The sequence below is a fragment of the Lissotriton helveticus genome, chromosome 2_1 (genome assembly GCF_964261635.1).
Source record: "Lissotriton helveticus chromosome 2_1, aLisHel1.1, whole genome shotgun sequence".
Taxonomy (NCBI): domain Eukaryota; kingdom Metazoa; phylum Chordata; class Amphibia; order Caudata; family Salamandridae; genus Lissotriton; species Lissotriton helveticus.
In genome coordinates, this window is record NC_136059.1 from 359,002,176 (window position 1) to 359,020,626 (window position 18,451).

The 18,451-nt window shown below is 48.1% G+C and overlaps 1 protein-coding gene across 4 annotated transcripts in view; it reads right to left on the reverse strand.

Annotated features, from left to right (window-relative positions):
* The window catches only part of CPLANE1 (ciliogenesis and planar polarity effector complex subunit 1), a 2,766,109-nt gene that overhangs the window by 2,035,120 nt on the left and 712,538 nt on the right, over positions 1 to 18,451 (reverse strand). For all 4 annotated transcript variants that reach the window (XM_078674971.1, XM_078674972.1, XM_078674970.1 and 1 more), the window contains exons 14-15: positions 3,320 to 3,400; positions 3,037 to 3,198 (exon numbers count right to left, since the gene is read on the reverse strand). In XM_078674971.1, the coding sequence (XP_078531097.1) occupies positions 3,037 to 3,198; positions 3,320 to 3,400 (243 nt within the window). The remainder of the gene's footprint in view (positions 1 to 3,036; positions 3,199 to 3,319; positions 3,401 to 18,451) is intronic.

The window sequence follows — 18,451 nt, forward strand, 5'->3', positions numbered from 1 at the left end:
GGCTGTAATGCCAGAAACCGGTCCCCGGAAGCTTGTTTCCTTCCCAGTGTAAGAATTGGCTTTTGTAGTCTGGTCTGCCCTGTTCCCATGATGCACTGGGCCAGGGACAGACTAATTTGCATACAGCCAGGTTCTGAAACTGGGATGGTGCAATGAGCTAAAAAACGGTGTTGGATCTAGCCCTGATCTCTTGACTGGGTGAGAGTATTCTGCTTAATTCAGAGACTCTGTCCCTCACCACCCCTTGTTGTAAATATTTTTGTCCACCCTAAGCGTGGAAGGGTATACTCAGACATGAGTCCCTTGCTCATTGCACCATCAGGATTCAAGCAAGCCGGGCCGAAGACGGCTGTAATGCCAGAAACCGGTCCCCGGAAGCTTGTTTCCTTCCCAGTGTAAGAATTGGCTTTTGTAGTCTGGTCTGCCCTGTTCCCATGATGCACTGGGCCAGGGACAGACTAATTTGCATACAGCCAGGTTCTGAAACTGGGATGGTGCAATGAGCTAAAAAACGGTGTTGGATCTAGCCCTGATCTCTTGACTGGGTGAGAGTATTCTGCTTAATTCAGAGACTCTGTCCCTCACCACCCCTTGTTGTAAACATTAAATTATGGTAGCACATCACCATAGGAATATAATTCATGTACAGAACAAGCACCAATATATTGGTTTCGATGGAATTTGTTGCCAGTACTGGCATCACCACACCCAAGCAGTTAAGAGTACAATTACCCGACTATACATCTGCACAACAACTAAGCTATCTCTTCACGTGGTCCATTGTCCATTGACTATAGACACAATAACGCCTTGAAAAAGTCTTGAAAGGTAAAAAATGTGTCTGCTGTATCAGATGTATTTATTGTTGTCGCAAACTAATGTTGTACAATAAAATGTATCAATAATTTATCCAAGCACAGCAAATGTATTACTGTTTTTTCTAGACATAAACTACAACATTTATAGTCCTTAACAGGGTAGCAGGGTGGTTGTATGTGTAATGAGCACCATCAATTCACACAGGTCTTCGTCACCAATAATCTTAAATCGGTTATACAAGCTATATGCACATTTTCTTGGTTGTGAACCTTCGAACTTCTAGCCTGCTATTGCTGTAATAGCGGACAAGTGTGTGTGTGTGTATGTATGTGTGCGCGTTACGCTTCTGAGTCTACCACTGTCCTCGGCATACTTGAGGCAATTCTTTGGAATAAGAGGTAACCCTAGCAAAATGCTGCCACTGGCACACTAGACGTAATTCTTTGCATGTAGGACAACTGTAGCAACATGCTAGCATTGAGATACTAGACGTAATTCTTGTCATTACGCAGGAAAACGATGGCATATGAGGTGTGGGGACTGGCAGGCAACCATGACAAACAGATGGACTTGGATAGCCGTAATTTGTCTGTCTATATGGCTTGCCTATGGTGTATGTACGGCTGCAATAGCAAAATTGTGGCACTGGCATACTGCATGTAACTTTGCCTTCATGACAAATGTTGGCTATGGCACAATGGAGGTAATTACTGACATATCAAGGAATATGGGGGGAAGGGGGGTTTCACGGCTGTATCCGATATAAAACTAGGTCAACTCCTGAGAAGCATCGGCTTGGCACACCATGAAAGAACTTGAATATTTAATGAGTGCCCTTTGAGCAAGTTTATGTGAAAATTGTGCATTAAAATGTACTATCTGATCCCACTTTTTTTCGATCCGTTTTCTGGAGGAGAACCACCCAAACCGTCCAAGAACAAATCTGGCACACTAGCTTGCTGGACTTAGAGGTAAGTATTATGACCCATAACTGTCAAAGTTCACCAGCCACCACTGCCATAACCATGAACACTGGAACCCATGTGTGGGCAGTTACATCGGCACATTGCTTTTCCTGTTTCTGATCCCGGTTGCTATCCTTCAAGCAACTGATTTAGAGTCACTGTTCTACAACCTGGAAATCTCATCAAGAAAACACATTTTGGTGAGCAAAAATGGCACATCTAAGAGATGTTTTTGAACTTGCAGAATTCATAGTGGAAGATTACTACTCACACTCATAACACAAGAATAGTGCCACCAAATAACCTTCCTGCGTTACCTAGTTTGGAAGAAATTTTGTAGGAGACACAGTGGTGGTGATATTTGCAGCTGTAATCTTTTGGGTAATAATTTCCCTTGGTTGAGCAGGAATATTTGTCGTCTGGTTTGTAGCAGAAGTGGCAGGAAACAAACATTTTGCAGCTGCGAAAGAGCAGCAGACAAACTGACCCAACAGACAAACTGCGTCAATAATGGAATAATTCTGAGAAACAATGACTTTATTTGAACAGGTACCGCTACTGAAATCAATTGTGTGTATACACAAAGCATAGTTCTGATTGTGGTAGTGAGATAGGCATGACAAGAAATCAAGTCTCCACAGGCAGCGTGGCAGCGGCTCTTCTCTGGCTGCCCCACACCCCTCTCAATGGCCGCACGGGGTCCAGCACTGTCTCTCCAAGTAATCCCAAGACCCCTCCGCTCAACTCTGTATCCGCTGCCCACACAAGTCCTGGGGTTCTGAGTTCAGAATATTCTGCCAATTGTTAGATCAATGAAGCACAATTTGAAGAATCATCAAGATTTTAAAAAATCAGAGATATGGCAACTCAGGAAACGGATACGTTGGATTGTGTGGTCTTGTGCAAGAAAAAGGAATCTTGAATAGCACTGGAAATGTACCTCCTAATTTCTTGAATAAGAGCACCACATGTACAGCGAGGATATTGAATAGTTCAGGTCATACCAAGGCCATGCTGTACCTGTATGAAGAACTGCTAAGCTAGAAACAAGGAAGGCTAAATAATAATGATGCATCGCAATCAAATAGAAGATGTAAAATCACAAACACATTTGCCTCCCTAGTAATGTTTCACAAAGCTGGCCCATTTAATTATCTTGTTGACAACTTCTTACTGAACATCTAAGACTTTTGGACAAGACATCAAACTGTCTAGAGACTAAATATAAAACTCACAAGTAAGGCAAACATACCAGAATTGTCTTCCATTTGATCGAAGGGTAACCGGGATTGCCGCAGCAACACTCTTGTTAGTTGGTCACACAGACCCTGGGCTTCACTTAAATTGTTGTGATATATATGACAATATAACATAGCCAGGTAATACCGCATCTGGAGAAAACATGCTCTCTTCCCTTTAGCACAAACAAAAAAAAGGAATGTTAAAACTTACAGATGTATCAATAAAGACTCAGAAATACAATGTAAGCTAGTGAAAATGACCCTGCATGGCTAATTCTCTAGACTTGTGCATACCTGGAGCAGTGTTTTCTTGCAGAGCCCTCTTCCAGACGTCTACAGCTTCTTTGTATGAGCCTAAGAGAAAGTGCTCCTCACCTTGAAAAAATGGAAAACATTATGTTTTGTTTCCAAATGGACGCCCACACACAATTAGCTGGTAAAACTGTACAAGGATCCAATAACAAGCGTTGGGAAAGCCAATTGGTCGGACTATTTTATAAGAAAAGGCATGACTTCATTTAATGTTTGGTTTGTGCATATGTCGGTGCATGAAACAGTGAGACAGTGAATGTGAAACTGGATCAATGTTTGGATGGATGGGAGAGGTCAGACTGCACAGATAACAGGTGCACAAGGGCATACATGGATGAATGAATGGGGAATGGTATGACTAAATCTAAGAATTGGTGAGCGTATGTATTAATGTCAAGACGAATAGGTGAGTGCATGAATGGATGCACTATGGCTACACCAATGCTGCAGTCGGTCGCCTTGAAACTAAAATAGAAATAGTATGTAAAAATACCAAGAACTAGAAATAATATGTAACCACAAAGTAAAGGTAGGGTACTAAGAATTTGTACAATAGGTCAACAATTATTACAATCACTCCAGTGGAAACCACAAGTTACAATGTTTAGTTTACTCAATTCAATTATTTATTATGATTTGTAACTTCGAAGAGTTCCACATAAAAACATATATCCAAGTGATCAATTCAACCAACACTTAGAAAAGAAGGATTATTTTTTCTTAAAATAATAAAAGATTCATCATTACACAATAAAAACAAGGAGAAGCAACGTAGGCAAAGTTAAAGAGTCCTTTCAAATACAAGGCTAACGGGGGCAGATTGAGAGTTAAAATGCAGAGGTTAAAAGAAAAAGAGAATGTTTAAAAAAGGGAAAATAATGTGGATTCATAGTACAGTATGCAATAACTAGCAGAATACAGGAAAATGATAGAGTGCAAGTGCTCAGATATCAAAATCTTGACTTGAGACATATGTGCTTGACGGTAGCAGTATACAAAGAATCATAGTGCAAGGACACAACTAATGCACGCAATTGCTAGCAGCATACAAGGAAACAAGAAAGTGCAAGTGCTCATATATGAAAAGGCGCCGAACACAGTTCTGGGCCTCAGCGGCTGTGATGAACAAGTTACTTACCTTCGGTAACGCTTTTTCTGGTGGATACAGTATCTGCCTGAGGATTCCTCTGTAGGAGTCTGCTTCCTATGGTCACCCCATTTTTTTGCTTTTTGCTTCACTGGTTTTCGACTTAATGTGGCTGTGGGTCTGCTAATCAGACCCACAGACCTGCTCTCTAAATTCACACCATGTACTTTAGGTACATCACCAATTGGGATTTGGGGCACTCTTCTGAGTCCCTGTACAGTGTACTATAGGTACCCAGGGCATAGGTGCACCCAAGGCCTACCAGGGGCTGCAGCATATCTTTTGCCACCCCTGGCTGGCCATCCAAACTGACACAACTGGCTGATCACTCAGCTGGGGCAAGGTCGTGTAATCACCCCTTGCTTAGATATAGTATTCCTATGTCTAACCTTATATCTAGACACATATACACCTATAAGTCACTCCTATGGCAGGCCTTAACAATCCTGAAGGCAGAGTGCTTGGTTTTATGTGAGATGGTGCTCCAGCATGAGCTGAGCCTGTCTGCAGCTTTCGGAACCATGTCCTTATAGCTGTTCTAGGATATGGCCATACCATATACTCTTAAGTGCATTATGAACCTCACGGTTAAATGCTAACTCTGGTTTGGCTTTATCAAAACATGTCGTGTAAGGTGTCATACGCTTTGGAATACTACCCCCTCGCCAGTCCTGGCGACGGGGGTAGCATTTCACCCTTCTAGAGGGAGAAGACATGTTACTTTCATTAATCCTGGTTAAAGTTAACCAGAGCCTCAGCATCACAAAATGGATGCTGCTGCCACAGACACAAGTCTGACCTCCTGCTGCTGGAAGTCCTTCCAGCGAGGGAGGCTTGGACAATAGGTTTCCTGTCACAGGGAGGTGCTAGCACCACCCCAGACAGGCTATAGTGTATTGGGGCAGGGAGGGCTGAATGAAATGAGACACTGCCTGGGGCACACAAGGTGTCCCATGCATAGTCCAGTTCAAACCGGAGCTGGGGCACTCCAGCCCCAGCTCTGGCACGAAACTGGACAAAGGGAAAGGGGTGTAACCACCCCCTTCTTGGGTCCCACCCATAGGAGGGATCAAGCAGGTAATCTAGCCCCTAGATTTGGTATATAGGTAGGAGCTGAGTCCCAAGATTTTAGATTTATCCTGACTGAAACTCTGATACGAAACTCTGGACCTTCGACATCCTACTCGACGTAGAAGACTGAGGAATCTCCCTTGTGGTCAAGGAGTGACCACCCTGTGCAAGCAGGCACCATCAAGCGCTCAACGGTTTGCTTTGTCGTTGCTCCTGCCGGAGCCCGAACACAGAGCCTGACAAGACCCGGACTTCCAGACTTCCTTCAGCCCGATCCACAGCCACAGCAAAGCTGAGACCCGTGGAGGCGACGCGAGATGTGGGACCGGCCATCTTGGAAAGCCAGTGAAACGCTTTCAGTGCAACTACTGAGGCACCCTCGAAGTTGTGCATTGGGGATTGAGAAGCCCCAGCCCCGAGCATCCACTGCACCAAAGATCACCTCTCCACACTCATTGAGTGCTGCGTGGGGCCCTTTTGCATTTTCCTGCTTGACGCGTCTGACCGGTCACTTGCCCGTTGGCTAGTGGCCTCTGTGACGATGTAACCCGAAATATACACTGCTGGTCTGGTTGCTCCAGACTGGCCCTTGCTTCCCTGCGAAGGAGAAGCCCCTCAGTCCTTGCTGGCCTGAGTAAGAAGCCCTCTTCGAATCCTGCATGGGTTGCCTTTGCCAAGGCTTGTTGACTCCAATCCGGAAGCCGACACCGCAGACAGCGAGAGCCTTCGTGGGACAGTCCGTGCCCAGCTCCTGGTCGTCGTCGACACCTCCTGGTCCACGTGGCAGCAGAGACAAGCTTCACGACATCACCTGATTGCTTCCCGACATCGCCTGGTTCCTTCCTGGTTCCATCCTGGTCATTGGCTAGTGACCCAGACTCTGTCCCCTCTGCTTTAAGGTACTCCTCACCCTCGATCCGCCCTTGGATCCAACCGGACTCTTCTCTCCTGGTCGCCTGCAGCACCTTTTCTCCAAGGCTCCATAGGAATCCACGACGAAACCCGACACACTTTGGGACCTATGCACCCGCTTCCTGTGGGTGAGGTAACACGAGTACTTCGGTGCTCCTGTGAAGATTGACTATCCTAGTGTCCTAGTTCAAGTGGTTAGTTCCTAGTCCAGTCGGAAGACTCCTAAATCTTTAACTTTCTAACTTTACGCACCCATTTACTCCTATGTGTGCACGCGTGTGCCTTTAGACTCTGCACACGCATCCCGTGGGCCTCATGCTTCCTAACTACTGTTAGTCCAGTGTAGCCCCAGCGATTCCCAAGGCCCTAGGCCTTCCAACTGTTTGTGACGTGGTTCTTATACCACTATTTTAGTACATGGTTTAGCGGGCCACCAGGGCCTATCCATCTTGTGCAACTTATTGTATGTTATATTGAGTTACTTGTTATGCACTTGTGCCTCTGTCCTCATAAAGAGTTCAGAGGATTGATTTAGAAATAAATACATATATATTGTGAATATATAACCTGTGTGGTGTCCTTTCATTTGGTATTAAAAGGATTGCATATGGTAAAACAGCTGGCTTCACATGCCCTCTTGAGTTTAGCCTAAGACTGCTTTTGTCCATGCTACCCCTAGGATAGCTGGTCTATAAGGTTGACTTTACAACCATCCCCATAGGGGTTGTTTGGACTGGTGCAAGGTGCTCACTAGAATAGTGAACATCATATAACAGGCCAACTTCTCACATCCGCACCTTGTGATTCCTCACCTTGTGAATATCCCCTTGCGTCAGCAACATTCGGAAATTCTTTTTGTAGCTTCGCACCGACGTGTACGACCTCACAGACGCACGACACCGCGACGCGACTCCGCTGATGTCACCGACTCCATAATAGGCCCACGCCAGCGTGATGACATCAGTTCCGCCCTTTTTTCCGTGCCTTCGAGGCACACGGACGGACCGACATCAGTAGATATATACACAGTATACACAGTACACAAATGTCAAGATAACACACATAGTGTGAAACCAATGCAGAAAAGCAATTGAAATAAAACTTTTCCTTCAACAATAAAAACATATTAACATCACAGTTACTCAGGTATAGAAGAGTGGACAACGGGGAGGCGGGTGGGTCAGTGAGGAATCCACAGGCAGATACTGTATCCACCAGAAAAAGCGTTACCGAAGGTAAGTAACTTGTTCTTCTGATGGATACATCTGCCAGTGGACTCCTCACCTTGTGAATAGATTCCCACAGTAGTCCCCATTCCCGGAGGAGGGTGTCCACTCTCCTATACCAGAAAATCCTGGAGGACAGAACGCGCAAAGTGGCCTTCCCTCCTCACTTCGGTATCCAAGCAGTAATGCTTCGCGAAAGTGTGGAGGGAGGCCCAAGTTGCCTCTTTACAAATGCCCTCAACAGGTACACCCCTAGACAAAGCAGATGTTTTATTTATTTTATTTATTTATGCAACTTGTATAGCGCACAAATACCCTAAGGTGTCTCAGCGCTGTTCAGATCAAGTGCGTGGAGAGATCAAGTTCTTACTGATTAAAAAGCCATGTTTTTAATTGTCTCCGGAACGTCATCAGGGAGGGGCAAGATTTTATATGGAGGGGGAGAGAGTTCCACAGCCTGGAGGCAGCGACTGTGAAGCGTCTGTCCCCCCAGTTCACTTTTTTAGTGCGAGGAATTGGCAGCAAATTAGCTGTGGAAGAGTGCAAGGCTCTTTTGGGCGTATCAACAGACAAGGCTTTCTTTAAAAATTCTGGGCCTGTGCTATTCCTAGCCTTGTAAGTGATACATAGCGCCTTAAATTTTGTGCGGCTCCTAACTGGGAGCCAATGCAGTTGTCGGATGATCGGAGAAATAGACGAGAATTTTGGAGTGTGGGTCAGGATTCTGGCAGCAGCATTTTGGACAAGTTGTAGCTTATTCAAAATTTGTTCTTGGGCATTTAGTAGTAATCCATTACAGTAGTCAACCTTAGATAAAACTAAAGTTACGGCAGAAACGGCAGTAGTTTCTTGATCATCCTCAAAGTGTAAAAAGATGCTGAGACTACCGCATTGGCATGGCTTACAAATGACAGTTTATTGTCAAATAGAACCCCTAGATTCCTGACTTTATTAACCAGTGTCGGGGGAGGGCCTAGGTCAGAAGGCCACCATGCTGGAGACCAAGACGGGGTCAAGCTACCAAATATCATGACCTCCGTCTTGTCTGAGTTTAATTTTAAACAATTGTGGTCCATCCAGGAACTGATGGCCATCATACCATCCTGAAAGTTGGCCGCAACTGCTCCTCCGTTGTTATGAATGGCCAGTACCAACTGGGTATCATCAGCGTAGGATGTTAACCCTATACCGTATGATTTAATGACCCTCGCCAAGTCCGACACATAGATGTTAAATAGCGTCGGACTTAGCGAGGATCCCTGAGGAACACCACACGGCAAGGTGAAAACAGGGGAGAAGAAGTCACCCAGTTTAACTGACTGCTCACGGCCAGACAGAAAAGAAGTCAGCAGTGATTTGGCTTTGTCCTGAATGACGATCTTTCCGACACGGTCGATCAAGATGTTATGATTGACCGTGTCGAAGGCCGCAGACAGGTCCAATAATATCAGGACTGCTGCGCCTCCTTGATCCATGATCACTCTGACCTCATCTGCTGCCTTTATCAGGGCAGTTTCAGTCCCATGACCCTTCCTGAATCCGAATTGAGTATCATCAAGAAGATTATTCTGGTCGATGTAATTGGCCAGCTGATGATTCATAATTTTTTCTAATATTTTTGACGGAAAAGGGAGGCATGCAATGGGTCGATAGCTTTTAGATTCTGAGGGGTCTAGGCTTGGTTTTTTCAATAAGGGTTTGATGATTGCTTTCTTCCAAACCGAAGGATAAGAACCTGAACAAAACATAGCGTTGCAAATGTTTGTCAGAATGGGAGCTATCAAGTTGGTCACTGGCTTGATGATCATAGGTGGACATGGATCCAGTGGTGATCCTGATTTGATAGTTGTTATAATTTCCTTTATCTGTGTAGGGGTGATTTGAGTGAATTCGGACAAAGATGTGGAGGTAGGGGAGTGATTTATATTGGGACTGGTGGGTTCTAGAATTAGCTTTGTGGAAAATTTAGAAAATATGTCATTGACCTTAAGTTTGAAAAAATCTGCCAGTTCGTTACACAGATTTTGAGATGGTTCTATAGTGGTGAAAATAGGTGGGGTGGACAGATTCGAGACCACTTGGAAGAGTCGTTTAGTGGAATTGTTGGCTAACTCTATTTGCTCCATGTAGTATTTTTGTTTTTCTGTAGTTAACAGAGTTCTGTAAATGGCTAGAGCTTTTTTGTAGGCATCTCTATCGTTGTTATCATAGAGTTTACGCCAACGTCTTTCTAGGTTTCGACAACGTTGCCTTTCCAGTCTGCGGGTTTCAGAAAACCAAGGAGCGGAGGGTGTATTACGATTTGGTCGTATAGATTTTACAGGAGCCAACGTATTGAAGGCATTATTGAGCCAGGCCGTGTACTTTTCTGAGGCAATGTGGGGATCTGCTGTATCCCCTGGTTGGGTGGCAAGCAGGGTAGACTGTAAAGTTAGGTCATCCAGATTCTTCCAGTTTCTGAATTGTGTGGAACGGTTTATAGAGTGTGTGTTTTTGACATTCCTGGTTATAATGGTGAACATTAATGCAGCATGGTCTGTCCAAGTTAATGGTTTTACTGAAGGTGAGGTGATGTGAGGATTATTGGAAAAAATGCCATCCAATGTATGCCCAGCCTGGTGGGTAGGAGCGGAGATCAGTAATTTGAGACCTGCTGAGGAAAGGTCAGATACTAGAGTTGATGAGTCTCTGTCATTGGGATTTTCTAGATGAAAGTTGAAATCACCTAATATTGTGTAGTCCGGATTAGATGCTATGGGCTCTAATAGGGTATTAAGAGATGCTAGAAAGGGGGTTCGAGGGGAGGGTAGGCGGTAAATAGGAGTGCCATTGAAGGATTGCATGGGGGAGAGTCTAATGCAGAAAGTTAGTGCTTCAGCTGAATCAAGGTTAGTTGGTTCTATCCTTGTGACCAAATTGTTTCTATATACAATGGCGATACCGCCTCCTCTTATCCCTGGGGGTCTATCCTGCCTGACCACATAATATCCATCCGGAACAGCTGTGCGAAGATCAGGGCCGGATGATTGATCTGTCCATGTTTCTGTTATAAAGAGGAGATCTAGGTCTTGGCTTAGTATAAGTTCATGGATATCCTCTTTATGTTTTGTAAGTGACCGAGCATTAATTAGCGCACATTGGGTAGGTTTGGCCATGGTGTTTAATTGGGGTAAATTTTGTATTTGTTGAGGAAACGGGAGTGTCAATTTATACATGCAGTTTGGACATTGTATTGATTGTAGGTTGATTAAGAAGTCTGCCTTAAAATGGGGACAGCACGAGCCTCCCATAGTATTCCTTATGTCCCTCAAATGATTGCTAGAATAAGAGATAGCCTTACCTCCTTGGTGGGGTCTAGGAAGGCCAGGGGGTATGGCGCTCAGCGCGGTCTTAGCGCGGACGGGCAAAGACGGGCTTGCCTTAGGCGCGCCCGCTGCGCCCGCCCGCTGCGCCGTCGGGGATTGGTGTTCATTTGTAGGAGGAGTAGAGGAGGGCGGGAGTCAGCCAGCAACTGGATCGCTGTCCCTGCCTTCCCCCAAGATGGCGTCCGCCTTCTCTCGCCCCAGCAAGTAGTCTGCTGTGCGAGGAGTGAGTATCAGTTGAAGACTCTGCTCTTGTAGAGTGAGCTCTTATACCCTCTTGAGGTTCCTTACCAGCCAGGCGTAGCAGATCTTGATGCATAGAATTATCCATCTCGAAAGTGTGTGCTTGTGCACAGCTCTTCCTTTCTTGTAACCAGGAAATCCAACAAACAGCTGGTCATAAACACGATAGTCCTTAGTCCTATCAAGATAAAAGCTCACCACCCTCTTAGGGTCCAGACGGTGAAGCCGCTCCTCCTCCTTGGAAGGGTGAGGGGGAGGATAGAAGGTAGGAAGGGTAATGGACTGTCCTAGATGGAAGGGAGTTACCACCTTAGGCAGAAAAGCAGCCCTGGTCCTAAGAACCATTCGTTCACCATGGATGGTCAGGAATGGGGGCTTTGAACTAAGAGCTTGAAGCTCACTTACCCTCCTTGCCGAGGTAATTGCAAGTAGGAAAACTGTCTTAAAAGACAACAACCTCAAGGGACAACTATGTAGAAGTTCGAAGGGGGAACCCATCAGAAAAGTAAGCACCAGATTCAAGTCCCATTGAGGCACAATAAAAGGAGCAGGAGGGAATTTATTTGTAAGGCCCTTCAGAAATCTTAAAACAATAGGAGATTTAAATAAGGACGGCTGATCCGGCAGGCAGAGAAAAGCCGACAAAGCCGAAAGATAACATTTCACTGTAGCCACAGCAAAAACTTGCTGCGCTAAAGAAAGAGCAAATAGTAGTATATCTGACAAAAGAGCCCTCAAAGGGTCAATGGACTTCTCCCCACACCAAGCCACAAATTTAGACCATCTGTAAGAATAGATTGACTTAGTGGAGTCACGCCTGGCCGAAAGAATGACATCCACCACATCATGTGGGAGAGAAAAGGAATTCAGGTTGCCCCGTTCAATCTCCAGGCATGAAGGTGTACGGTCTGGAGGTGGAGGTGTAGAACCTGCCCCTCCATCTGAGAGAGGAGATCTGCCCTGAAAGGGAGATGGAGCGGCGGGCACGAGGAGAGGTGGAGAAGATCTGTGTGCCACACACTTCTTGGCCAATCCGGGGCAACCAATATAACTTGGGCCTGGTCTTGGCGAATCTTCCTCAGAACCCGAGGAATCAAGGGTATGGGAGGAAACGCGTAAAGGAGTTGCGAGTCCCAACTCAAATGAAACGCGTCCCCCAAGGCTCCCTGCATCGGAAACTGGAGGCTGCAGAATGACGGGCAGTGAGCATTCTCGCGAGTGACGAACAGGTCCACCTGAGGAGTCCCTCACGGCCGAAAGACGTGACGAACTACCTCTGGATGAAGCCTCCACTCGTGATCGGCTGAAAACGACTGACTGAGACTGCACGCACGTTCAGAACTCCGGCCAGATGATTTGCCATCAGACAAATCTGATGATCCTGAACCCAGGACCAGAGACGCAGAGCCTCTCTGCAGAGACACTGCGACCCTACTCCTCCCTGCTTGTAGACATACCACATCGCGGTGGTGTTGTCCGTCAGGACCTGAACCGACCGACTGCGAAGGGAAGGGAGGAAGGCCTTGAGCGCCAGACGTATCGCCCGCAATTCCAGAAGGTTGATGTGAAGCAACCTTTCCTCTGGAGACCAAAGACCCTTGATCTCCAGATCCCCCAGATGAGCACCCCACCCTAGAGTGGACGCATCCGTTATCACTGTGGCCACCGCTGGAGGAAGTTGGAAAGGCTTTCCTTGAGACAGAATGCCCTCCACACTCCACCAAGACAGATCCGCTGCAGTTTCTCTGGAGATCCTGATGGACTCCCTGAGATCTCCGATGTGTTGATACCACTACCTGCGGAGGCACCACTGGAGTGCCCTCATATGCCAGCGTGCATGGTTGACCAACGGAATGCAAGAAGCCATCAGACCGAGCAGACGAAGGACCTTCAGGTCTGGAACGACCGCTCCATTGTGAAATAAAGGAATCATCGTCGCAAATCCGCTGTGGAGGAGGGAATGCCCGACATACAGTAGTATCCAGTACTGCACCTATGAACAGGTTGCGCTGGGAGGGCACCAGGTGAGATTTGGGTACATTTATTGAAAAACCCAATCTGTACAACACCTGAGTTGTGACTTGAAGATGATGGAGCACTTTCTCCGGAGATTCTGCTTTGATCAGCCAATCGTCCAGATAAGGGAATACCGGAATCCCTGACCTTCTGAGATGTGCACCCACCACTGCCATCGCCTTGGTGAAGACTCAAGGCGCAGTAGTAAGACCAAACGGAAGGACCGCAAACTGGTAGTGCTGCGATCCCACCGTAAAACTGAGATACTTCCTGTGCGACTTCAGAATGGGGATGTGGAAATACTCATCCTGCAAGTCGATCGACACCATCCAAACTTCTTCCAGCAGCGCTTGAAGAACCTGCGCAAGGGTGAGCATCTTGAACATCTCCTGCTTCAGGTAAAGGTTCAAGATCCTGAGATCCAGGATTGGACGAAGTCTGCCATCCTTTTTGGGAATCAGGAAATACCGGGAGTAGCACCCCTGACCCCTCTCCTGCTCTGGAACCACCTTTATTGCACCCATTCTGAACAGAGCCAGGACTTCTTCCTGCAAGAGCAGCAGATGGTCCTCCACACAAAAACCTTGGCAAGGAGGGTAATTGGGGGGAAATTCCCGAAAGGGAAGAGCATACCCATTCTCCACGAGATTAAGAACCCAAAGATCCGAAGTAATCAATTCCCAATCTCGTAGAAAATGGGTAAGCCGGCCCCCCACTGGGCCCACATGATCCGGAATGGCAGATCTAGGGCTGCTCTGCTGTGGTGGCAGGGCGTTGGGAAGAGGTAGAGGAGGAGGAGGAGGCCTGACAACCTCTAGGACGAGCTCTTTGCCTGCCTCTGTCCGACTTGTACAGCGTATTTTGCTGCTGTTGCTGCTGCTGAGGCTGCCTGTAGGTCCGAAAGGAAGACCTGCCAAAACCTCTGAACCTCTTCCCGGTAGTACCTCTGGACTGCAGGCCCAAAGATCTCACTGTCGCTCTGCTGTCCTTGAATCTTTCCAAGGCAGCATCAGCCTTCTTTCCAAACAAACCTGACCTATCAAAGGGCAAATCCATCAAGGCAGCTTGGACATCCGCAGAGAACTCAGATGATTTAAGCCATGCCGCTCTTCTTGTGGCCACAGAAGAACCCATCACTCTTGCTACCGAGTCTGCAGTGTCCAAACCACTCTGAATAACAGAACCACCAAAGGGTCCACATATGGGAACACGTCTATCCCTCTTTTTTTTGTTTTTATAAATCTTTTTATTGAAATTAAGACCAAACAGTGGCCTCCATAGTCACGCAAAAGGGTTGCGAAGGCGTACAGTAGATCACACAATGAGTACAACGTTACATCAATGTCATGGCAATAGGACTGCAATACATCCAAGCACTTAGACTTCTACCTCAAGTACCGATCGTTGAGGCTGGGGGGGTTCACAGATGTTGCCTCTGTAGTCGTTCCATTTATCCCATATCTCCCCCCATTTTTTGGGGCCCCGCCGGGCTACATACACTGTCCTTTCTTGCAACATGCACCAGTCCATGTCCCGTTTCCATTCAGCGAGTCGTGGAGGCGTGACTGCCCCCCAGAGTCTTGCAATGTTGCGCTTAGCTACCATCTGGCCGAGCGTTGCCCAGAGGATGCCTCTAGCTGATAGGTCCGTTGGCTCCCATATGTTCAGGATGCAGCGCTTCGCCTCTGGGCGCAACTCTACCCCCCAAACGTCTTGCATACAGTGCACCACTTTCACCCAATAGGCCTGCAATAGCGGACACTCCCATAGCATGTGCAAGAAGGAGCCAACCATTCCGCACCCCCTCCGACACCCGTCATCCTCACTCCTGCCCATCCCTTTCAGCCTGGTGTTCGATATGTACACTCTGTGGCGGCGGAGTCTCGCTTGAGCCTCTGAAGGGGCGGGAGCAACTTTTTGTCAGACACGGCGGCCTTGTCCTTGGATATAAAGATGCCCAAGTATGTGAAGCCCTCGGTGACCACCTTTATGGGACATTCGCGTGGAAGTATAGGGGTGTTACCGTGAAGGACATATAGGAGAGATTTACTCCAGTTGATGCTGTACCCGGAGTTCCTACCAAAGTTTGTGAAAATGTCCAGAGCTACGATCAGCGATCTCCGGGACCGCGAAAGATAGAGGAGGATGTCGTCGGCGTACAACGAGATCCTGTCTTCCCAGCCGTCGGCCCACCGAAGCCCCTTCAGGGAAACGTCTTGTCTGATCCAGGTGGCCAGCGGCTCAAGGAAAAGGGCAAACAGAAGGGGTGAAAGCGGGCACCCCTGGCGTGTCCCCCTCTCCAGGGTGAAGGCCTCTGAGACCTTATTGTTCATGACCACCTGGGCAAGCGGTTCTGAATAGAGGAGTCGCACCCACGAGACAAAACTGGGGCCGAAACCCAGTTTACGAAGGACCGCCATCATGTATGGCCATTCGAGGGTATCGAAGGCCATTGTGGCGTCGAGCGATACCACTACTGCATCTTCGCGTATCGTATGGCATCTCCCGAACACCCTATTCAATCGATGCAGATTAAGTGCCGTATTACGGTGGGGCATGAACCCTGATTGGTCTGGATGGACCAATGTGGTGATGACCGGCTGGAGTCTATTGGCCAGGACTTTCGCTAATATCTTAGGTTCCGCATTCAGGAGGGAGATAGGCCTATATGAGGCACACAGCTCCCTGGGTTTCCCTTCTTTAGGGATCGCTACAATAGTTGCTAGTCGAACATACGCTTAAGATGCCGTCAGGTTTGAGCTTGTAGAGCTCAATCGGAAGGCCATTAGGCCCAAGCGCCTTACCGGGACGAAGATCTCTGATAGCACGCTCTACTTCTGCCGTGGTAAGCGGCGCCTCCAGGAGGTCGCGCTCGAAATCAGAGGGGGTCGGCATCCTAAGGTCCGCTAATAGTGCGACTGAGTCTTCCTCCAGGCGGTCAGACCCCTGCTATAGACTGCCTGGAAATGACGGGCAAATTCAGTGACTATGTCGTGTGGTTCCGTAACTACAGTGCTGTCCGCTGTCCGAATCTCAGCCACTACCTTACTTGCTTGTTGCTTTTTGTCGAGCCATGCCAGGAGCTTACCCGCCTTGTCTCCCTGGTCGTAGATCTTACCCTCCCTAGTGGCAGCCATCTTTTTTGCTGCCTCCGTTACCATCGCCTGGTATTCCGTGGTTTTTAAGGCAAAACCTGCGGCGGTATGTACACCACCTCCGGGCCCCAACTCGCCAATCTCAATCAAGGGCGTCCTCGCCCGGTCCCCAACTGGCATGGCCCAAACAAACTGTCCACGTGCCCAGTGCGTCACTGCTCCAGGGAGTGTCTCACCATGGGCCCGAGTCCACACTGCCGCGCCTGGGTGCCTGCGGCGCTTTCACAGGTGCCATTTTGCGGCTCCTCGTAAGGGCTGGGCCTGGAGGCAAGGAGCGGCGGACAGCGCCCGGTGGGGCACACTAGGCTCACGCGAGCGCCCCTGAACTAGAGGGGGGGCTCACAGTTTTGCAACAACGCAGCAATGGCCCTGTAGTGGTGGAGAGGACAGATCGGCAACATCTCCAGCGGTGCCCCCGGGGGGCCAGCGCGCCCCCCCCCCCCGTTCTGCCCGACACCAGGGCTCACCGGGCGGTCGACAGAGGTGCGGCCCGGGCGCCGAGTCAGCCGCGGGCCCACAGGACAGTCGGCCCCCTTCAGGCTCAAGCACCAAAGTTAGGCCCCAAGCCGGGGCCTCGCGTCCGATGGCTCCCGGCCCCGGGGCTCCAAGCAGTAAGCCCCAAGTCCGACGTGGCAAGGGAAATGGCCGCGACTCGGCTGCACTGGGCCCTAAGACTCCGCTCCTTGCTCACGTCGAGAGCGCCACACACCAGGTAGCTAGGGTGTAGATGGAAAAGCGCCCTGGCCAGGATATCTGTCGGATGTTCACGGGGACAGCTGCGGTCCCGGCGGAGCTCGGGTCCTAGGCGGCCATCTTCGCCGGCGCCTGGCCACGCCCCCGTCTATCCCTCTTTTCCTATAGGAGTCAGTGTTAGCCAACGCTCTCATAGAAATTGTCCCTTAGCTACATGTGACTCTGGTACGTAGGGGACCGCTACTGAAATCTAGATAGACCAGCTCAATGTCTTTGCTTATTACTAATCTTAAATCCTCTATTTCTGCAAGCAGCTGCGGCAAGGAGCATCTATTGTATAAAGCTGCTTCTGCATCAAACAGTGAAGCGAAGATCAAAATGTGTTTTGGTTGCCCAGTTCTGTGTCCAGCATATGTCGTATCAATCATCCCTGGGTTGGACCCCACAGCAGACAACGACCCAGTGCAAGAGTAAAGGTCGGTACCTCTCTCCATAAGCCTCCCTTGGCGGGATCAATACGTACAGGAACAGTACCCCGGCCAGGGTGTATGGAGGGAGCATTAACCATGGCCCGACTGAATTCTGTATCAACTGCATACGTTTGTGTTATTAGAATCTCTGAGTTGTGGTCTTTAATAATTCCTTGGTGCACTACATCCACGTTAGAATGTATTTTAAAATTCTCCAGTGCATTTTCTACCCCACCTCGATTAGATTTTGGAATCCCTCTAACTTCCTGCCCTTCCAGCTCCCCTAATTCCTTCCAAGAGGGGTCAACTACTATACAGGAGAGGGTCGGGGATTTGTCTCCGAGTACCCCAAATTTTAGACATCCTCAAGGATTGGGGGTCTAGTATCCTTCCTACTTTGAGACCGGATTGGGCTGTCTAGCACCTCAAGTGCCAGAGAAAACCACAAGTTTTTGTGCTTCCATTTAGGAATGTGCCGAATCCTATTCGTCTTCCCCCTCCGACCTTTTAGACCATTACTTTCTTTCAGTGGGGCAGCCTCCCCAGAGGGAAGAGCATCAACACTGTCAATCAACTGTTTAACGTGAAGCGGGTTGGTTAATAATTTAATAGTGCAAGATGTTTGTGTGCCCCTTTTCTAAAAAATGGAGTACACCTGTAACGGATTGAAAAGTGCACTTGCATTTGTATTGCCCCCAGGACTGGTGTACAAAGTATCCCCTGTGCATTGTCTTTTAGGGGCAGAACTTACAAGGGGACTACTTTTGAGCAGAGAAATGGGGCCCCCTTTAACTACCAGAACCTCAACTTAAATTCCCA